Source organism: Folsomia candida, unplaced genomic scaffold, assembly GCF_002217175.1.
Source record: "Folsomia candida strain VU population unplaced genomic scaffold, ASM221717v1 Fcan01_Sc014, whole genome shotgun sequence".
NCBI classification, from domain to species: Eukaryota; Metazoa; Arthropoda; class Collembola; order Entomobryomorpha; family Isotomidae; genus Folsomia; species Folsomia candida.
This window is the reverse complement of record NW_019091206.1, coordinates 3,916,546-3,937,399: the sequence shown is the minus strand read 5'-3', so window position 1 is coordinate 3,937,399 and position 20,854 is coordinate 3,916,546. Positions and strand designations below refer to the sequence as shown.

The 20,854-nt window shown below is 38.1% G+C and overlaps 5 protein-coding genes across 9 annotated transcripts; 3 read left to right on the top strand and 2 right to left on the bottom strand.

The window, feature by feature from the left end:
• Positions 1–177: 177 nt before the first annotated feature.
• LOC110855867 lies at positions 178–2,073 on the top strand. Its single transcript, XM_022104262.2, has 7 exons — positions 178–478; positions 571–768; positions 831–941; positions 1,026–1,245; positions 1,316–1,556; positions 1,627–1,823; positions 1,891–2,073. Exons 1-7 carry the CDS (start codon positions 389–391, stop codon positions 1,980–1,982), a joined length of 1,149 nt encoding a protein of 382 aa, XP_021959954.1. The 5' UTR covers positions 178–388; the 3' UTR covers positions 1,983–2,073.
• A 149-nt stretch (positions 2,074–2,222) lies between these two features.
• Positions 2,223–3,307, bottom strand: LOC110855869 (selenoprotein K). Its single transcript, XM_022104263.2, has 4 exons — positions 3,142–3,307; positions 2,924–3,008; positions 2,753–2,833; positions 2,223–2,680 (listed from the first exon to the last, which is right to left on the bottom strand). Exons 1-4 carry the CDS (start codon positions 3,158–3,160, stop codon positions 2,614–2,616), a joined length of 252 nt encoding a protein of 83 aa, XP_021959955.1. The 5' UTR covers positions 3,161–3,307; the 3' UTR covers positions 2,223–2,613.
• A 113-nt stretch (positions 3,308–3,420) lies between these two features.
• Positions 3,421–17,953, top strand: LOC110855866 (selenocysteine insertion sequence-binding protein 2-like). 2 transcript variants are annotated; one of them, XM_022104261.2, is made up of 6 exons: positions 3,421–3,609; positions 3,867–4,025; positions 4,102–6,003; positions 6,072–6,229; positions 6,354–7,024; positions 17,865–17,953. In XM_022104261.2, the coding sequence occupies exons 2-5, from the start codon at positions 3,911–3,913 to the stop codon at positions 6,453–6,455; spliced, it is 2,277 nt and encodes a 758-aa protein (XP_021959953.1). In that variant the 5' UTR covers positions 3,421–3,609; positions 3,867–3,910; the 3' UTR covers positions 6,456–7,024; positions 17,865–17,953. The 2 variants fall into 2 exon arrangements, with proteins under 2 accessions (XP_021959953.1, XP_035712512.1); XM_035856619.1 differs by having other exon boundaries at positions 6,354–7,265; positions 16,924–17,934.
• On the bottom strand, positions 7,610–10,100 carry LOC118437539 (pre-mRNA-splicing factor CWC22 homolog). 2 transcript variants are annotated; one of them, XM_035856623.1, is made up of 6 exons: positions 9,513–10,079; positions 9,155–9,400; positions 8,974–9,072; positions 8,712–8,846; positions 8,034–8,257; positions 7,610–7,966 (listed from the first exon to the last, which is right to left on the bottom strand). In XM_035856623.1, exons 1-5 carry the CDS (start codon positions 9,520–9,522, stop codon positions 8,082–8,084), a joined length of 666 nt encoding a protein of 221 aa, XP_035712516.1. In that variant the 5' UTR covers positions 9,523–10,079; the 3' UTR covers positions 7,610–7,966; positions 8,034–8,081. The 2 variants fall into 2 exon arrangements, with proteins under 2 accessions (XP_035712516.1, XP_035712515.1); XM_035856622.1 differs by lacking the exons at positions 7,610–7,966; positions 8,034–8,257 and having other exon boundaries at positions 8,298–8,846; positions 9,513–10,100.
• A 69-nt stretch (positions 17,954–18,022) lies between the features above and the next one.
• Positions 18,023–20,709, top strand: LOC110856028. 3 transcript variants are annotated; one of them, XM_035856620.1, is made up of 6 exons: positions 18,023–18,425; positions 18,585–18,889; positions 18,984–19,156; positions 19,261–19,843; positions 19,941–20,291; positions 20,387–20,709. In XM_035856620.1, exons 1-6 carry the CDS (start codon positions 18,058–18,060, stop codon positions 20,509–20,511), a joined length of 1,905 nt encoding a protein of 634 aa, XP_035712513.1. In that variant the 5' UTR covers positions 18,023–18,057; the 3' UTR covers positions 20,512–20,709. The 3 variants fall into 3 exon arrangements, with proteins under 3 accessions (XP_035712513.1, XP_021960163.2, XP_035712514.1); XM_022104471.2 differs by having other exon boundaries at positions 18,981–19,156; XM_035856621.1 differs by having other exon boundaries at positions 18,981–19,156; positions 20,373–20,510.
• Positions 20,710–20,854: the final 145 nt, after the last annotated feature.

Sequence of the window (20,854 nt, the reverse complement as noted above, 5' to 3'; positions counted from 1 at the left end):
GGAATAGATCATTAACGCGACTGCCTATGAGCTCATCTTTGCGTATTAAACAAAATATTGTCATTCGGCCTCGTGTGCCCAATCAATACATTACATATGACATATGTCCGATGAAGTGATGAACACTGACAACTGAAGCTATGCTACGTATAGTATGTATGCAGTAAGGCAAGAGTAATGACCTAATATTTAGTGTGTAGATAGATTGCTTGCTATTTATATTACTATTATACGTCTATGGTCGTGGTTTCATATAAACTGGTTTCATATAACATTTATTTCACGATTATGCCAGTGGCTAATGCTAGAAACCACACGTGTACGTAGATATTTATATGCAGGTGCGAATTCACTGATATCGTAATAATATTGAGATTTATTTCGAAAAATGGAACGTTGCAACAATGAACGGGCTAGATTAAATCAGATCCCCGTATTATACGTGCGAGGAGATAATTTCACAGTTGGATACACCATAGTAAGTCGACTGAAACATGTACATAATCTGTTAAGACAACGTGCGGGGACAATCAGCTACAATTAATTATGTATAAACGCACACGTTTGTAGGGACGCCAATTCAGATCTCTCATCGAAGACAACCTTTCCAAATCCGACTACTTTCTCCAATCTCTCCTCCCAGAATATGAAACCGTTACAGGGAAGGAACTCTACCAAAGAAATTTGGACTTGTGTGAAAATAAATTTCCGGAATATGTCAAAGAAATTAAAGGAATGGCGGAGGGGGCAAACATCCCATTCTACAAGGTAATCCAATCGGTCTCCTTTGTTTTGTTTGCTCAATATGTGAATAAGTCTGTGCTTTTCAGTTATTCCTGCTGAATCTGGAAGTGTTCATAACATCTCCTGCCGAAGTCTGGAGTAAGGATGACATCAAGGAAGGCAACGGCTGCTCCTCCATTTTGTCGAATGGGAAAGAGGTGAAGTGCGTTCCTGTGTTTGACCAGTTTATAAAAACGGACTCGAACTATTGAAAATAATTAAATGTAATATGCATCAAACAGCTCGTACTGGGACACACGGAAGACGCTGGGCCTGAACTGGTCAATAATGTGTTCATTGTTTCGGCCGAGATTGTGAATTCCAGCGGAGAGAAAATAGAAAAGTTTACAACGCTGACTTATGCTGGTTGTCTGCCGGGCTACACGATGGGTTTCAACGAATATGGTTTTATCCACAGCGTGAACACGTTGTACCCTCTCAGAACCTTGAACAACAAATCTCGTGCGCATTCAAACAAAATGAATAAAATCGTTTGATTACATATCTGAATATGCAATTTCTTCTCAAATAGCGAGGAGCTTCATTGCGAGATCCCTGCTGAAAGCTGGCACTTTGGAAGAAGTGGTAACACTGATGAAGGACAAAGGGACCGGGATAGCGGACGGATTCAGTCTCAATGCATGTTTCGCCAAAACCCCATCGGGGGTTCCTTTACTGTACAATATTGAGGTGTGTCCCAACAACGATGGAGACGAGTCGGAGGTTAATGTACTTGAAATTCAACATGGGGGGACTTATGCACATTGCAACAGGTGCACACAAAAGGAGATACATAAGCATGAAGTCACTTTATGTATCAACAATGACACTTTATTTTTTCAGATATTTGCGAATCCAGACGACTGAATTGCCCAAGGCGTCCAGAAGTAGTGTGCATCGTCACAAGGCGATTGAGAAACACCCCAAACCAGAGACGCTGTCGGTCGTACGAGAGATTCTGAGTGATCGCAGTGATCCTGATTATCCCATATTCCGAAACGGGGATAAGCTTCCGGATGTCGTGGTCACCGTTGCTGTTGGTACGATTTATTCCCTTCTGATTGCATAACTAGATATGAGGCTCATAAAGCTGTATGTTTTTTCCAGGCGTATTCGACATTGCCAACCGCCAATGGAATATTTACACAGAACAACCCAATAAATCGAGACCAGTGGCAGTTTTACCGTTATCCTTTTGACAAATGACATGAATATATAATGCACGTGAAATTGATAAAATATCCAAGTTTATAAAATCTTGACATTGAATACTAATTGAAATCATTTAAAGATTTGTGTTGATTCAAGATTCCTAGACTTTTTAGTTTGTTTCCGTGGAGTGAATGTGTTAAGATTATGTAATTATCCATTACATAATCTTAACACATTCACTCCACGGAAACAAACTAAAAAGTTTAGGAATCTTGGTGTTGATTATATATGTATGTTAAACGTTATTATTTCGGTTGTATAGTAAAAGTTACATTTCAAAGGCGTCAGTGTACAAAATTGTACTAATAATTTACGATATATAACGATTGATTTTGAACGGATACATAAATATTAAATACATATGACACCAGTATTTTTTGGTAATGGAAACCTACAAGAATACGATACTCCAAGTTGAAATTCATCAATCCAGTTCCACTTTGAACAAAGTTTCTGAACAAAGATGTCATAAAACTACAACGAACAAAGCTGTGTCGCAGTTATCCAACCTGGTTTCGTATAAATGTAGAAGATGTGGGTTTACAGCGTTAGTAGTGGAAGAACAGAAGAAGTGGCCTACGGAAGAGAAATGACTCCTCATCGTAGGTGTTCTTAACCTCATCCGCCCCCAACACAAGGCGGTGGTGCAGCGCCCCCGGATGGTCGAAATCCTCCAATCGTTCGTCTAAAAGACGAAATGAAACACAATCAACAATAATTCCAAAAGTAATAAACCTTGTTGTAATGAAGAACTAACCGTCCTCCTGGAATTCTTTGCCTATTGCCGTATTGTCCCCTTTGTGGCCCTGAGTCGTCCATGTGCAGTAAGCCACGAAAACTATAGGTAGACAAATTCAAATTACCATAATTAGTTATACAATTTCTTATACATATGTATACAGATTAGTGCTGACAAGTGACAACTCACAATAAACTGAAGAAATTGATAGCGCCCCAAAAGTATTCAACAATCGAGGATATTCCAAAGGGCCTAGTCTGCACCAATTGACCATCTGCAAGAAAATGTTAACTCAATATAAAATAAAATAAATACAGTTTCGTTTCAATGCTTTTCATTCATTTGCCCAGCTACGGAACATTTGATGGTTTTTACTACGATGGATTGTTTACATGTTTCTTACTTACCTGAACCGACGTAAGGCATGTTGATGTTGATGACCTGCCCAAAAAGGGCAACTAAGTACTTAAAAACGACAAGTTTTGAAACGTTAAGTGTGAAGTTTAAGTACAAACAATTACTGATGCGTTATTTCCGGAGCTAAAGAAAGATGAAGATGAAAGAACAAGAACAGTTGATGAGTAGTAGAGTAGCAGAGATTGGAATAAAAACACGTATAATTCTGACGTCACTCACGATCACACCGCCAGCCTCAAATCGTCAACAATAAAATTCAAAATTATGTAAACATTGATCAATAAAAATATCAGTCGAAACATGTGATAAATAATAAATTTTTTGGATTTATTATTAACATAAACGTTGATAAATCAGTGGAGATAAGTGTTGAGCTACCTTTACACTTTGTGAACCTGTGATATTTATTTTATTTGGCCATGTGTATTGATGGTTTCGGGAATTATAGGGAAAAATAGGTAAATCAACAAATATTCTTATTAGAGTAATTTGTCCAAATTCTTACACACACGACCTTGTCCTTTGATTATTTACTAGTTAAAAAATAGCATGATAAATTTCACATGTTCTGTCTGATCGCCACAAATTCGTAATTTGAATTTGATGATGATGATTTAATGTAAATTAGACCAGATGAGTGAGATGAGATAAGCGATGAGATAAATGCAAAACAATGTATTTTATCTAAACTGAGAAATGAATACGGTTTATTTAGGTGACCGAAGCTGCGCAAGGAACGTTTTTAATAAATCTACAGCCATGCAACGTGCAAATGGGAGACAAAAACAAAACTCGTACCGTTTTAAACCTCGGGCTCGTGACACTCCTTTAGACGAAAACGTCGGAGCGTCATGCTCAAGTTCAGGGAATAACGGTATGCAAGGATTAAGTGAGATGGGCAAGAAGTATTTTGGAACGGATTAATTATTTTCGCGATTTTTCTGTTGCAGCTCGACATGAAACCCCTGGATTAAACTCGAATAATAATGGTAGTCAAAAATGCGCTGGGGGACACTCGAGCACGGCCATTCATTCCAAAGATAACAAGCTACCTCAAGGTAAACCGACCTCTGAACTTTATACCACAAACCAACATCCGTCGCAGCAGCCATCTCCAGGTCCCAGTCGACTATATACAAAGGATAGCTTCATTCAACCCAATAAAGATTCGAATGCAGGAAGAAAACTAGAACTTTCGAGCCCAAATGACGACAAAAGCACTCGATTTGTTAGAAGACCAGAAGAAAATAACCGCTCAAGCGCACCCTCGGCCTCATCGAGTAATATGGATAAAGAAGGATGGCAGACGATACAAAGGTCACGACCAGTCAGCACCAGAACTAAAACGCCTTCCCAGAAGCCATCCTCACAGATACCGACTGGAGGTGGAGGACAACAAAGATTAGTAGAACAGGCAGCACTATCTGGGGGGTCACCTCCAATGAAGGAAGCGACGACAAAGATTTCAAGTGAGCCAGTCGTGACTCCACCAAACGGCAGCCAAAATCCTGTAGCGTCGAACAGCGCCAAGAAGAAGAACAAAAAGAAGAAAAGTGCTCTCTCGAAAGAGGAAAGGAAGAAAAAGCGAGAGGAGGAAATCTTCAAGGAGCTTTACAAGCCAAAGGACTCGCGTGTCACCCTGCTTAATTCTGACGTATTTCAAAAGATCAAGTCAGGTTCTTCGAATACTCCTTCAGTATCTGTTGGGGCCTTCCAATTCTCGCCAACACCAATTCCATCACAAGCCTCAGTCTGTGATTTCCCAACCCTCCTCCATTCTGCATCCAACTTGAATGAATCCCCTCAATTCAAGTCATTTGCTACAGCATTGTCCATGTCCTCAGCAATTTTACCACCACATGCGTGTCTGAAAACTGGTGAAAGTATAAAGGTGAAGACACCATCCTCAGCCGTACTATCACCACCTTGCTCCTCCTCTGCATCACTACTGTTGCTCGAGGAGAGTGTCAAGAAACCAAAGTTGTCCAAGAGGTTAATCACAGTTAATATTTGTGACATGCTCGAAACACCTAGAAATCGAAATGGAGTAGCAAATAAACAAATTTCTCGCAAATCAAAGCATGATCGGTTAAGCGCAATTCGGGACAATCCGAAACTCACCGTCGGAAATCTCTTGGATTCTTCGGGACCTGTGGTTATCCATCGAGGAAAGATAAAACAAAAGAAAAAGAAGCCATCAAAGTTGAAAAAGTCAATTTTACAAAGTCGTGAAGCAAGAAAGGCAACTGTACATCTTTCTTTGAAGGTCTCGCCATCCGAATCTACTGATGATGAGGATAAAAAAATTGGGTCGGATTTATTAAAATGTGATAAGCTCAAAGATAGTGGTGATGAAATATCCTGTGCTGGTCTGGATAGTATAACAGACTTGAGACACTCCGTCACATCCGAAGAATCGGGAACCCCACCAGAAAATAAATCGGAATTTTTGCCTGAAAATTCAGACTTCTCACGACTTGAAAATTCAGAGGCTGTGCCGGAAAACTCTCCCAAAAAATCTTTCAAAGAATTGATTGAAGAAGCAGAAGAAAGTTCTAAGACGCCACCCGCAATACCTGCAAGTGCAATTCAGCTCGTAAAATTTCAAATGCATACTCGAAAGTTCAGAGACTACTGCGACATGTTCGTCACTAAAGAACTCCACGGGTTGGTGATTCCTCTGATGCAGGAACTTCACCGACTCCAGGACAGAATTTACAAGACTGACCCCATCAAACTTCAAACCAAGCGTCGATTTGTAAACGGAATCAAAGAAGTTCTGAGTTCTATGCGTTTGCGGAAAGTACAATTGGTTATTTTAGCTCCGGACATTGAGCCCCACAGTGGAGATGGTGAGAATTTGCGAAAAAAGTACAATACTTTTCCGTCCTTGTTCTAATTGATTATATTGTTCATGCAGGGGGACTTGATGACAAGACATCTGAAGTACTGTCGTTAGCAGCAGAGAAAAATATTCCGTACATCTTCTCTGGGAATCGATATATCCTGGGAAGGTGCATCAAGCAAACTAAATCTCCAGTGTCCGCCATTGCTATTTTGGATAAGCAAAGTGTTGAAGTGAGTAATACAAATTATTAGTTCAAATTTAATTCAGATGGCTCTTGGCCAATTATAGATATATATAACTAATTATTTAATTAATCTCATTAATTAATGAAATTGCAATTAATTTTACTTTTAGGACATGTTTAACAAGCTCCTTGAAGCTGCAGAATCGCTCCGTGAGCAATACAAAGTGGAATTCAATACAAGAATTCAGGCCGTTATGGCAAATGGTGGATAAGGTCGAGACTTTTTATGCGTTCTATAATCGTTGACAGTGATAATTCTAAAGCTTTATTATTCAAGTGATTAATTCATTAATTGATATTGTACAATAAGAGATATATACATATGATTTATTCACTACTATAAATAGTGTGTATAATCGTGTATATGTATAATTTTAGTAATAATTATTAACATAAACATTGATAAACTATGAAATACACTTAGTTGGCTTGGGGAGTAGAGGAAAAACCCGATGTTGGTGGGTTGGGAAAACCTTTACTTGATCCGGATAGGCGTCCGAGATCACCATTCGGCCCCTTACATGATTTTTGTAAATAAAACGACCTATCATTTAAAATATAAAATAATTCTTCTAATCCTCGTTGACTGGGGACAGCTCCCATGATTGATATATACATATATACATATGAATACATACCAAGATTGCTTGACAGTTTATCATAATACATTATAATTGTAATTATAATGTATAATTGTAATTTAATTATAATTTAAGTTTATCATAATTGTAATTATTATTACTAAAGTTGTCTAGCAACCTTGAATACATACTTTAGTCGAGTAATATATGTAGTCACGATTGCTTGACTTTTAGTGCCTAGTTACCCTTAACGGTTGCGACAAATGGTCGAGTTACAAATAAAATAATTATTTTTAAAATAGTTGGTGTAAAAGTCCCTTACAAATACACCAACTACTTTGACCTTTAATAACTTTTGAACGGGCAGACATAGAGACTTAATTCTTAAAGATGAAATCATCGTAATTTTTAGCTTGATTTTTTAAGCTAAAAATTTCGAGGGTACTTGTTGTTATAACTTGACCATTGTTAGGCCAAGTTATAACAAATATGAAATTATCAAAAGTGCATGCATGCAATTGGGCACGCAATGCCAAAATGCTCATATGAGAATCAGAGCTTCTACAATGTTTGAGATTGACTAAACATGGGATTGTTTAAAGTGTAAGCATGTATGCAATGTCAAAATGTTCATATGAGAATGGGAGTTTTAGCGACACTTGAATGAACGAGATCGTCTAAACATGGGATTGTTTTTAACTCTAGTTGTTATACAATGCCAAAATGTTCAGATGAATATGATCGTGCTTGTGACAACCCAGTGAACAGACTGGAAATACCGACCAGACGGTTAAAAAGTTAATTTATTAATTAATTAACTAATTCAAAACAGTTTAAATGAAAAATTGTTAGCAAGTTGGAAGTGATATATGTGAAGTGATGAACAATGCCAAAAACGCGTTATTGTCCAGTCGAACCGAATCCCTTATCACCGCGCGGCTCGCGGGATAAGAACTCACTTCTTTGAACGCCGTGTTCTTCGTCTTTCTTAGTTCCTTCAACGTATCGCACTGGTCCGTGGTACATTGGGATTACTGCAAGCTGCCCGAGGCGTGACGCCGCTTTGTAAGCGAAGTTTTCGCTCGAGTTGTTGTGCAAGATAATCTTCATCGTCCCAGTATAATCATGGTCGATTATCCCACCTTAAATAAATTTTATAAATTTGTAATTATTCAATTTGAAACAGTAATGTAATAATGAACAACAAACCTGCTGTGGATATCATTGTTGCTGCGGCCAATCCTGACCTCCCCTTAATCAAACCAAAGTGGTTGAGGGGCAGTATAACTTGGATCCCCGTCTCCACCACACCAACACCGCCACCACTGATTTCGCCAGAGTTTTGAGAAAATAGGTCATATGCTGCTGATCCAGGCGTAGCCTTCCTCGGAAAATTGCCCGTCTATGACGACGAACAAAGATAAGTCCGTCAACTGTGTGAGAAATTAATAGACAACAATTTTAGTTAATTAATGAAGTATTGGAATTTATTTATTTTCAGAATTGATCCGGTGCTAATTTGAAGGTAAGTATTGAGAGGATTTATGGAGCAATAACTAATAATCTAGTATTTGTAACCAAAATTTGAATTTTAAAACTTTTAGTGAGCTTAACATCAAATAAAGCTCTAAGCGTCCGGTTTTGCCGGGAGCATGCTACCAACGTCGTTGCGCATTTCTTCTAACGCTTTTACTAATGACCAATAGTGGTCGACCAGAATATTTGCGCCCACATTTTGATTTTTGCGTAAAGATAAATATGTTTTTGAGTTGTTATGCCATGTTTGGAGTCGGAGGTAGTATTCGCCTCCTAAAAACCCCTCCCACCAAATTGAATTTTGCGAATCTTTCTTCTCTTCGTAGGACGAGAAGTTTTTCTTAATTGTACCTGGCTGTTCACCTGCTCCTCCGCCGCTGAAGTGAGGCTGGGGATCCTTCTTGGATGTCTTCCGCTTAGCGTCCTTCACGGCCGACTTGACTTGGTCCTTCACGATCCTCTTCGCACGCTTCTTATCGTCGTCGCCTGAAAGTGAGCAATTAATTTAGTTAATGTTTTGCATTGAGTATTTGAAAATAATCGAATTATATAAAATATTAATCTACGTCTCGAATGTGTTAATATTTAAAATTAATAAATAAAAAAATATTACCAGCTTTCCGCTTAGTTCCAGATCCCGATCCCTGCCTAGGTCCTTCGTTAGACTTTTTCATGGGCTTCTTTTCCGCATCCTTAACTTCTTCTCGTCTACCTGTAAATAAGAGCGTAAACGTAATGTAAATTTACAAATTAAAAAATAAAATAAATGAGTAAAATAAAACGATAAATCTTACGGTCGCTATCCTTATGTTTCTTCTCGGCTTCCTTTCTGCCCTTGTGGGTCGTCTTGTTCTTGGCGTCTCTTCTCGGGGATCGGTCCGATTCCGAGTCGTCCGACCAAATTGCTTTCTTGCTCCTGGGGCTTTTACCCTCATCGCTGCTGCCCGACGAACTGCGATGACTTGACCGTGAAGAACTACTATCGCTGGAACTGCGGCTCGTGCTGCGAGTGGCGCTGCGGCTTCTGCGATTATCGTTTTCTGAAATAGAAATTAAATTGTAGATTCAAATAATTTTTTCTGTTTTCTTTGCTTTTGAAGCAATTTGCTTAAGAATATGTCTGAATAAAATTTCTGAAAGAAAAAAACTTACTTTTTGGCATGATGAAAAATTTTCTTCTTGTTCACAATTCAAAGTTAACTCCTCGAAATTATTTCTTTGACTAATACGACTAAATGGAGATCGTCGTCTTTTATATCGTGATTTAATCTCAAAATTGAACATGATGACGACAGTAAACAAGAATATAAAATAATACGATAACAAGTGAATACTTGCTTGTTAATGGAGTGATCTAATTAATTACTTTGTTGTGACTATGCGTATTATCTTCTTTGTTTGAGTTATTTTCTTTGTAACAAGAGGTATTTAGTAGATTGATATTAAATTATTTTTTATTTATTTTTAATACTTCTTTCTGTGTACTTGATCTTTGACATTTTACTCGTCATGATGTCACTTCAGTAGTATAAATATGAGAACCGAATTATTTTTAAATTCCATTTGGTATTTGATTAGACACCCGATATCAACACGCCAAATTGTCACAAATAATTTAAGCTATCAACTCACAAAAGTATGATACACATACGTAAATTATGTCAGCTGATGACATAATTACTTAATTTAATTGAGATGATGATGATATAATAATTATAATAAACTTTCTTATTATTTAGACGCAAATCTCGGAATTTTGTCGTATTGTCGCTGCTGCTGCTGCTGCTGCTGCTGCTGCTGCTACTACTACTCGCGGCTGGTGATGCTCGAAGGAATGAAACAATCTATGTGAGTACGACCACCACATTTATGTATAATGACAATTTAATAATTAAATACTGTAGCAGACTGGAGAACGAGCGGATTCTTTTATAAGCGGAGGAATATATGCGTTTTCACTTCTCTCATATCAATGTGCGTCCTTGCGAATTTATGATTTATTCAATATTTAATCTTTCTTATCCTCATTTCGTGTCATAATTTTTATAGATGAATTCATGGAAATCTTGTACGAGATGCATCCCATGTGGACTTCAATTCGCCTCAGCAAGGCGGTTCGAAAAACACGTTGCGAATCACAGAAGGCCTTTTAGATTATATGTATGCAAGTTATGTAATTTAGAATTCACTCAACACAAAGCGTACGATACTCATATAAATTCACATAGATGTCCGCATTGCATGTATGAGGACAGCGATATTTTTGCTGTAAATAATCATATTTTGACGCACATAAAATCTTCTACGACGGCAGCAAGCAGTCGACAGACGGGATCGAGAAAGCGACAAAACGACGCATACCCTTTTAAAGAGATAGCTGCATTTAAGGGATATGTCAGAACATATCGACATAGAAATAAGAAGAAAAATGCTCCGTATCGTACATTAATGGAATATTTTTCAGAAAACAAGCGTTGTATTTATGGCATTATTAAACAATGCTTAAATGACTACAAATCCGTAAAAATTCAAATAACCCTGAAATGTAAATTTATTAGAGACACCCCGTTTTGCGACAAAGAAGAAGAGGAATATTGTACACAATTTATAAATTCGAATATGAAAGTTGTATTGAACAAATTTTATCTGACTGACGTTTTAAACGAGATTGATACGAATTTTCAACACCAAATTGAAATATTCGAGAAATATGGTTCGGGATGGAACTTATGCGAAATTCTAGGAAGCGATATTCGGGTTGCCGAGTTCGAGATTTTGCGAGGTGGTTGCTTTGTATCGGTCCCTGAAGAGTTGGCTGGAAAGAAAGCAATTATCAATCCGCAAATGCAGGGAAACAAATCCTTTCAATCGGCTTTTCTGATTGGCATGCATATTAACGATATAAAGTCACTTCATAGAGCAAGGATCAGACAGTACGAAAAATTTGTAAATAATTATGATTGGAAATGCATTGAGTTTCCTACAACACAGCAGAATATCAAAACATTTGAAAGTCGAAACGCTGAGAAGATGTTCGCTGTAAATGTATTCGGGTTCGATGATCGAGGGAAGCTAAATATTAAATACCAAAGTATGCACATCCGAGATAAAAAACGGAAAATTGTTAACCTACTTTACGTTCAAACCTGTGCAAATAATCCAGGACATTTTATGTACATAAATGGAATTGAAAAACTTTACGGTTCTAAAAATCATCATAAGCGATTACTGTGTTATAATTGCCTTGCTCTATTTCCAAGTCAAGCTCGCTTAAATAAACACGAAGAACTTTGTTTTTGTTTCAAGAAGCAACGCGTTTGCATGCCAGATCCCTATGATTTACGCGAGGAGCCTGTTTGTCGATTTAAAAAGTTTGAAAATAAGTTAAAATCTAGGTTTGTCATTTATTCGGATTTTGAGGCTCTGTATGAAAGTAAAGCGAAGAAGACGAAAAATACGGCAGTACGCTAAACATGTTCCGAGCGGTTATTGTTTTGTAGTTGTCTCAAACGATGAAGTGATTTATAAATCGTTATATCGTGGAAAGGATTGCATGGAAATATTCGTAAAAGAGCTTGATGAAATTTGCGATCAACTAAATAGTTTGAATTTAAACAAGGTGCCCATGAGAAATCTTACATTAGAAGAGCAAACATTGTATGAAGAGAGTAATATTTGTCACATTTGTGAAAATGTTCTCCAGGAGGATAAAGTAAGGGACCATTCACATGAAACTGGACGCTTTAGGGGGGCAGCGCATCGTCAATGTAATGCCAAATACCGTCAAAAAGATAGAATACCGGTTTTAATGCACAATTTTAGGAGCTATGATTCGCACTTACTGCTTAGTTACGTTAGAAAACTGTCTGCGAAAGAAGTGAAAGTGATTCCGTCTAATTCTGAAAAGTATATGGCGTTGCTCTGTGAGAATTACGTTTTTCTGGATTCGTTTCTCTTCCTCACAGCCTCGCTGGATACTCTGACGAATGACTTGTTGTTGGGAAATAATTTTGAGCAAGACTTCAAACCATTAATACAGATTTTCGGACAGGGTGCGGCTAAAGAGATGTCCAGAAAAGGAATTTATATGTATGAATATATGGATAAGTGGAAAAAGTTTGATCAAAAAAAGTTTCCCAAAAAATCCGACTTTTACAATTCATTGGCAAGTTCGGGCGTTTCAGATGTTGATTACAAGTACGGTAAACATATTTTCAAATCATATTGCTCGGATTTAGGGGATTATCATGATCTCTATTTAATGACCGATACTTTGTTGTTGGCTTGTGTTTTCGAGAAATTTCGTGAGGTTGCCTTGACACATTATAAACTAGATCCTGTTCACTATTATTCGCTAGCAGGGTATTCATGGGATGCTGCATTATTAAATACGAAACAGGTTTTAGATTTGTTTATCGATTCTGCCATGTATAATACTATAGAATTAGGACTCCGCGGTGGTGTTTCAATGATTTCGACGCGATATGCTTCGGCGAGGAATAAGTATATACGAAAAAGCGGAAAAATAAAAGATGGAGACAATTATCTTTTTTACATTGACAAGAACAATTTGTACGGGGAAGCTCTTCTTCAGCATTTGCCCACAGGAGATTTTGAATGGGAAGACGCAGAGTTCGTTCAGAATTTGACAACGGAAGAAATTTTAAAATGGGGCGATGAAGATAATATCGGGCGAATTTTAGTGGTGGACCTAGGGTACGGGTCGGCATTGCACCCCAAACATTCAGAGTACCCGCTTGCCCCCGAGAAAATTTGTGTAAACAGTAAGCTACTTTCTTCGTATCAGACAGACCTTATTTCGCATTATAATATGACTTATTCTGAGAAGCAACCTAAGCTCGTACCGCATTTGGGCCCTCGTAAAAGGTACGCTGTTCATTATAGGAATTTAAAATATTATTTAAAGAAAGGAATGACTTTAGAAAAAGTACACAGTGTAATTAAGTTCAGTCAATCTGCATAGTTGAAAAATTATGTCTTATTTAACGGTTCTTTGCGTCAACAAGCACGAACCATTTTTGAACAAAATCTGTTCAAATTTATTGTAAATAGCATTTTCGGGAAATCCGCAGAACAAGTACGAAATCGAGAAGATGTTAGAATTGTGAGTAACCTAGAGCAAATGAAGAAGTTGACTAGACATTCGAATTTCAAAAATTATCAAATTTTAAGTCGTGTTCTCGAAATAGATAAGTTTCGACAAATCAGCGTCCAGTAATGGATTCATATCAACTAAGATATGCCCTGCTTTGTTCCATCGAGGGTTTTACGGCTGTGTGTGCAATAGATCAGTTAAAATTAATCAAAGAAGACTCTTTCTCAGTTATCTGTAATAATCAAACATCCACCGAACCTGGAATGCACTGGGTTTGCTTCAGGAAAAGTAAAGGTACCGACCTTGTTGAATATTTCGATAGCTTTGCATTGCCAATAAATATGTACCCCAAACGTATGTTGTCGTTCTGTCGTGAGCATGGTAAAAGTATAAAGTATTCTCAAATCCAATATCAGTCGAATTTTAGCGATGCATGTGGTGATTATTGCTTAAATTTCTTAATTAAAAGATCTATGGCATACAGCTAAGAAGATATCGTAAATGAATTTTCAGAAACACAACTCACCAGTAATGATAACCTTGTAAAGCAATTTGTGGCGATAAACTTTAAATTCCCTTCATTTTCTAATTGTGAGCAAGTTTGTCAGAAAGAGTGCATGAAACGTGGGATTGACTTAAACGGTGTGTGTACTCAAACCAGTAAACATTGCACGAAAATATTTAGTAGGCTAAAAGTTCACTAACAATGTCTTTCGAAAAGTTAAATGAAATTTATTTCGATCCTGCGAACCCCGGAAGTTTCGGTGGTCCGGAACGACTCTCTAAAGTTGCTCATATTTCATTGCAGAAGGCGAAAGAGTTTTTGCAAGGCCACCAAACATATACAAGGAATAAGTACGTTCGTCACAAATTTCCAAGACGCAAGATTGTTGTACCGTCAATTGACTATTTATGGCAAGGTGATTTGATTACTGTTACGAAATTTAGCAGAAAATATAAGGGTATAAAATTCTTACTAACCGTAATCGACGTATTAAGCCGTTATGCATTTGTTAGACCGTTGTCAAATAAAACCTGCTCCGTCGTAGCAAAAGCATTTCAAGATATTTTAGACACCAGTGGTCGTAAATGTAAATATCTTCAAACGGACCGAGGTCTTGAGTTCAGAGGTGCAGCCTTTCTCAAAATATTAGATATGAATAAAATAAACTTGTTTCATAATCATTCCGAACTCAAAGCTGCCATGATAGAAAGATTTAATAGAACACTAATGCTTCGTCTGAATAAGTTTTTCACATTTACAAATGATACGAAATACATAGACAATTTACAAGACTTTGTACAATCCTATAATTCTTCAGTGCATAGGTCCATAAACTGTCGACCAAAAGATGTAAAGCCTTCCAATCAATTTAATGTTTGGATGAAGAGTTACGAGGATTTGCAGAAGTCAAAGCCGTCTACTCCTAAATTTCGAATCGGACAGTATGTTAGAATTAAGATTCAAAAAGCAACATTCGAGAAAGGTTACGCTTCGACGTTCACCACTGACTTGTTCAAAATTCGAGAAATCGTAAACAGCATACCTGTGACATATAAGTTAAGTGATAATACAGGGGAAATAATTTTAGGTGTATTTTATCCTGAGGAATTATCTCTCGTAAAAATTTGAAATTAGTTCCCGAAAAAGTTTCTCGGAAACCTCTGAAATATGAGGCTTATATTTTTTTTTTTAAATTAGCATTTCCGAACCGGTTTTGAAAATGAAATAAGCAGCAATAAATAAACATAAAATACATAAAAAAAAATATCCGAATAAAAATATAAATAGAGGCAATAGTATTTAAGGAGAAAATTTGCGAGTATTATCCGCATTTGTTCGCTGAGTTCGAACCTATTCACAAGTCTATAAGATGGAAAACAGTCTGAAGGACTTAGCCTCAGATGACGAAAAAATTACATCTGAACAAGTGCCTGAAGATGCGCCTGTTTCTGCAAATGAGCGACCCAAGCGTGGTAAGCCCGATCTGGATGGGAAAGCCGGTTCTTCGAGTAAACCGTCGACTGCTCAGAAACTCAAAAAGTTCATCTGTAAAAGAAGGAAAATCGAAAAATCTTCACAAGCTCCGTTAGCATCAGGTACTCATGTTTTTCATAGGAAGAATTTTTCCGAATCATTGCTTGGCTAAGGATCGTATATTCATATGTAGGTGTTGAATTTTCATCGTCTGGAACATCTTCATCGTCGGCATCATCATCCGACAACGAAGGGGCTCATGGAACAGACCTTACCGCAGTTTGTGGTATGAGCAAAATTATGCCAAAGCCATTTTTCAAGCCAAGGTTGAGCGCTAGAATTGATGATCACTCGATTGAGTGGTACACCTTAGGCAATGAGATCGTTTTAGACATTAAGCTTTGCGGTTACAGATGTACAGAATACTATAATAATCATGTGAGATTCCGAGGGCACTATTTACATGAATTACTTAATTTTTTGAACGAAATACCGAAAATTTATGAAACCCAACTTCCTACACAAACTGCTCCGCTCAAATATTAAAAACTTTGTAAAGGCTTAGAATAATTAGTTAATATTTGTAAATGCAGATCTTATGGACCACCTTTTTCCAGATCATTTGCTAAATGGTTGTATCGTGTTTAATAAGGGGTTCGGAGGAAAGTCTTACTTGCAATGTACGACAATCGGTGAAGAAATTACCATCACCATTGGCGGAAATTCGCTTTTTGAGTTCATTTCAATGAACAGAAGTCAGTTTGGCGAGTTTTTGAAAGTGTTGAATGAAATGAAAATCGAGTGTCACAATCTCTTCGATTTGGACGGACCTTTAGACTTAACTACTAGACAATAGGATTTTAGTTAAATATGAATAAAATGTTTCCTGCACACACAAAAATTGTTCAATCTTATTTATTTCTAGGTGATAACGACGGGAAACCTGACGGTATCACTAACGCTCAAAAGGTCTTTTTCGCAGTATTCGGAATTTCACCTACACCAAAACCTGCCGGCACTAATCAAATCGGTTGGCCCGATAGAGGATTCGAACTTAGTGACCAGGGTGCATTTGTGAGGAAAGACTATTTTGTAATGTGCACACTGAAATATTGGTATACCGAAATCCCGAAAATTTTGAAAAGGAACTTTAAGATCATAAAGAAATGCAATTATGAGAAACAAGCTATCATACAAACCAAAAACAATGTTCATATTCCCACATTTGATTTTACCGGCGTATTAATGGTTTCTAAGCACTACATGGATTAATAAAAACACGAAATTGTTTAAAAAACAGAGGAACAAAATGTCTGCACCGTGTTTTTATTCGAGCGCATATATTGACATCGCATCGTAATTTATAGAAATAAAACAATATGAATTTGGCCACCCGTGGTCCATTTTCCCAGCGGCCCGCAAGGGCCGCTGGGAAAATGGACCAGGGGTGGCCAAATTCACAGCAGCAGGTACTATTTCGAAGATTGAACTTGAAATCTCCAGTGTGCAGCCCGAGTCAAGCTCGCTGTTATCGGTCAAACCGACCATTTTGCATAGAATTTTATTGTACCAAATACATTTTACTAATGCACTTTACGCCTGTTTTTTGTCAAATAAACAATGCGTATTATGCATTGGTGAAAATTTTAACTAAATATAGGTTTTTAGCCTGAATCAGGGCTTATGTACCCGTTATGTCCGTCTGTCCGTCTTGCGATAACTGTCGTAAAACTAATCGTAGCAATATAAATTAAAATAGGAAAAATTTTCCGAGTTTATTAAGTTCGTGTTTTGTAATGGTTTATATACCAAAAATAAATCACAAAATTATATGCACATCGTTCATTACGAGTCCTGCTCTCAGAATAATGCCATCTTACAAGGCTCTGCAAAATTGTTGCCTTTTTAGCCTAAGTCAGTTCTTATGGAACCATCATGTCCTTCCGGAACACGATAGCCAAAATGGCTGAACCGATTTAGCTGAAATTTTCAGAACGGGTGAGACCGTAGGGCTTGATCCATACAGATTTTTCAAAAATATGTCACTCCACAAGTTTAAATGCATTTGGTACATTACAATTTCATGGAAAATGGTTGGTTTGACCGACAACCACAGAGTCTGACTCGGGCTCACTGGAGATTTCAAGTTTAATTTTCGAAATAGTACTCTCGAGATTTTTAGCTTAAAAAATCAATCAAAAAATTACGATGATTTCATCCTCAAGAATTAAGTCTCTATGTCTGCCGATTCAAAAGTTATTAAGGGTCAAAGTAGTTGGAGACTCAAACGCCCTTTTTGAACCAACGATTTTAAAATGAATTTTTAATTTGTAACTCGACCATTTGTCGCAACCGTTAAGGGAGACTAACGTTACCTAGATACTTAAAGTCAAGCAATCGTGATATGTAGTCAAATCAAATCGTTACGGAAATAAATGATTGCTGTCCTATTCAAAAGTTAATAAAATGTTCAAAACACAGTTTTGACTTCTTGTGTAACCTGTGTAAACATATTCCTTTACGTGATTGAAGGAAGATCACGTACGACACTGGCGAGAAACGAACGAAATACTATTTTTTACATTTAATAAAACGTTGACGAAATGGACGCTACAAATAATGGTTGTCCTCCTGAGCAACAAAATGTCGATGAAAACGCTCCATTTCGCCTCGCGCGAATGCTGATTGATGAGGCGTTGATGAGCAGTGCTGCAGAAGAGGAAAATTTATTCGAAAGCGGTTTGGAAGCTGATCTCCAAAATCAAGCCACACTGCAACCCCAGCCGAACGCTGCTAGCAGTTGGTCATCCGCAGTCACGGGATCACTGGATACCACGATGTCATCAATTTCAACTATTCATGACGCCGAGGCTTCAAGTTTTACATTCTCAGACATCGTGGCTAACGACGACGAGTTGGAAAGTGACAACGATGGCGAGCCTTCCGCTGCACGAACACGGTCAGGAGCAAGGTAGTCACGCCATGTGTACACACATATGTGGGTCATTACGGGATTCACGGTTTTCGTAGTAAACTCCGATTAAATTCCGAGATGTTCAATAATAAAACCGAGTCAAAACTAAAATACCTTAATTTTTGAAGTGATTTACTTACGATTGGTGTGTGATAGGGCTGCAATAAGTCGATTCGCTCCAAATTTGAGTGACCTGTCCTCTTCTGCATCCTCCTCCTCCACTTCAGACGAGAATGAACACGGTGCCCAGTGGTGCGTTCCTCCTGGTCGAGGGAACAGTCTTCCACATCCACAAATTCGCCAATCTTTATGGAATTGTGTTCAATTCCTTCCCATCGACCGTCCACCTTTGAACAACCCACCCCAAGCAACGTGGAGGACCCAACGACAAGAATATGCCCAGGGACGTGGTGGTCGACGCATTAATCTGCCGCATCGATTCTCATCAACATTTGTCGAAAGTAAGGCAAAAATTGTCTGTATGTACTACAGAAATCGGTCATGAGCATAATTTACTTATCATGTGCATCCATTTCTGGAACTTTGATGTAGAAGCACCTCCAGTTGCTCAGAGTGCTCTTCTGCAAAATATATTTCCAGACAAACCGCTTTCTATCCAAATCGGTAATCGAAGTTTCCAACCTACAGCAAAATTTGAAACAGTTGATGAAGCCATGCCAGCGAACCCACTCGCTACAGGATTTTCACGCTGTCACGAGAAAGCACTTGTATACACAGAAATATATTTACCGTGAAAGCATGTCCTCACTTTCATGACCAGAGTTGCATTTAAACAGGACTACAACCAATGTGCGTGCATTACTTATTTCAGGCAGCAAAGTTTGTGCAGAATGCGATTCATAGACGGAGAAGTCCAGAGTCTGACGGATTTCCTGGTGCAATGGACATTTTCAATCGTTTCTGGAATGAAACCAGCACAATGCATGAAGAAATTGAAAGCGATGTTGATGCTGAACAAGAAAATAATATTGACGACAATCGCAACCCCATAACACGACATTTAAATCTAACGTTGCATGGCCAGCGGACGGCGTACGAATATCGCCTTTGGGACTCACTTACGTCGATAACGCGTCACTCACGGTATCCTCAACTTTTGTCTCAACAATTTCCGTTTGATACTAATTCTGCTGCTGGTGGTGCTGAGATGAGGAGTCAGTCCTCGCTGAACGTCCGTTTGAGTACGGATCAACCCTTCCCGTTCGACCACACATCTTCTGATGACGAAGATGAAGAGCCAGTTCCGGAACTTATAAGAGGAACAAACTCGTTCTCCTCTGAAGCACAACATGTGGACGACGACAGCGAAGATTTTATGGGCGAAGCCTTCAGTCAGGAAGCAGTGTCCGCCATGTTTCTCATGGAAAGACCTCCAGTGCCACCCGTACCACTGGGTACATTAATCATTATGCTTGCTTCTTCTACAAAATTGTATATATTGCATTGTAATAAAGAAGTCCTAAGTTATTGCTTCGTGACATTCTTTTCTAGATGATATGGAGGCTGCTCTATTTCCTCATTCTCTCTTTGAGAATATCACTCAACGTCATCATTCCCGACCTGGAAATAGACACACCCAGATAAGTAGAATGAGTAATGTGAATACCAGCCTCACTGGACTCAGCGACACGAGTGATGACGAAGAGTCCGTCTTTGCCCTGGTTCCCACGGAAGTGAATCAGACATCCCTCTTGTTCCATGAAGACGACACGAATTACGATCGAAGAGATGACCAATTCAGTTCCGGGATTTATGAAAGTGCTGATTTTGCTATTCTTGAAGATCCTCCGATGCCTATTGAGGACGAGGGCTTGGTGATGGACCTCACCTGCGCTTTCCAAAGTATGCATAGCACAGAATATGCTAAAAAGACTATATTCTGCTGATAACTCAAGTTTCCTATCCATTTCCCATCATTGAAAGATGTTTCAATTTAGGAGTCCAACCTCTTCCGTCATCCTCATTCGGCGACGATGGAGAAGAACAAGGATCGTCCATCCCCACACCACCCACCGATGGAGCTGATCAAGTTCCTGTGTCTCATGCACATCAGCATCAATAGTCTAAACTAGATATTCGTGTTAAAATAACCCGGATCGATATTAACTACTTTGGTACTGGTTGGTTTCTCATTAAAATTGAGTTTCAGAGCGTATCAGATTTCCCATTTGTAATTTACCTCAGTGGGCATTAAATTATAAGATAATGATAAGAGGCACACATTTCAGTATTTCTACTTAATTAAAGTACTTAATTGTTCCTTTCTCTGGCCAATATCGTATTTAATTTATGTACGCAACAAAAATAGGTTAAAAAGCTTCGTCTCAATTTTCATAGTCCAAGAGTCAGCATTGCATTGTGCCATTTGAGATGAGACCATGAGTGCCAGTCTTTCGCATTATCTG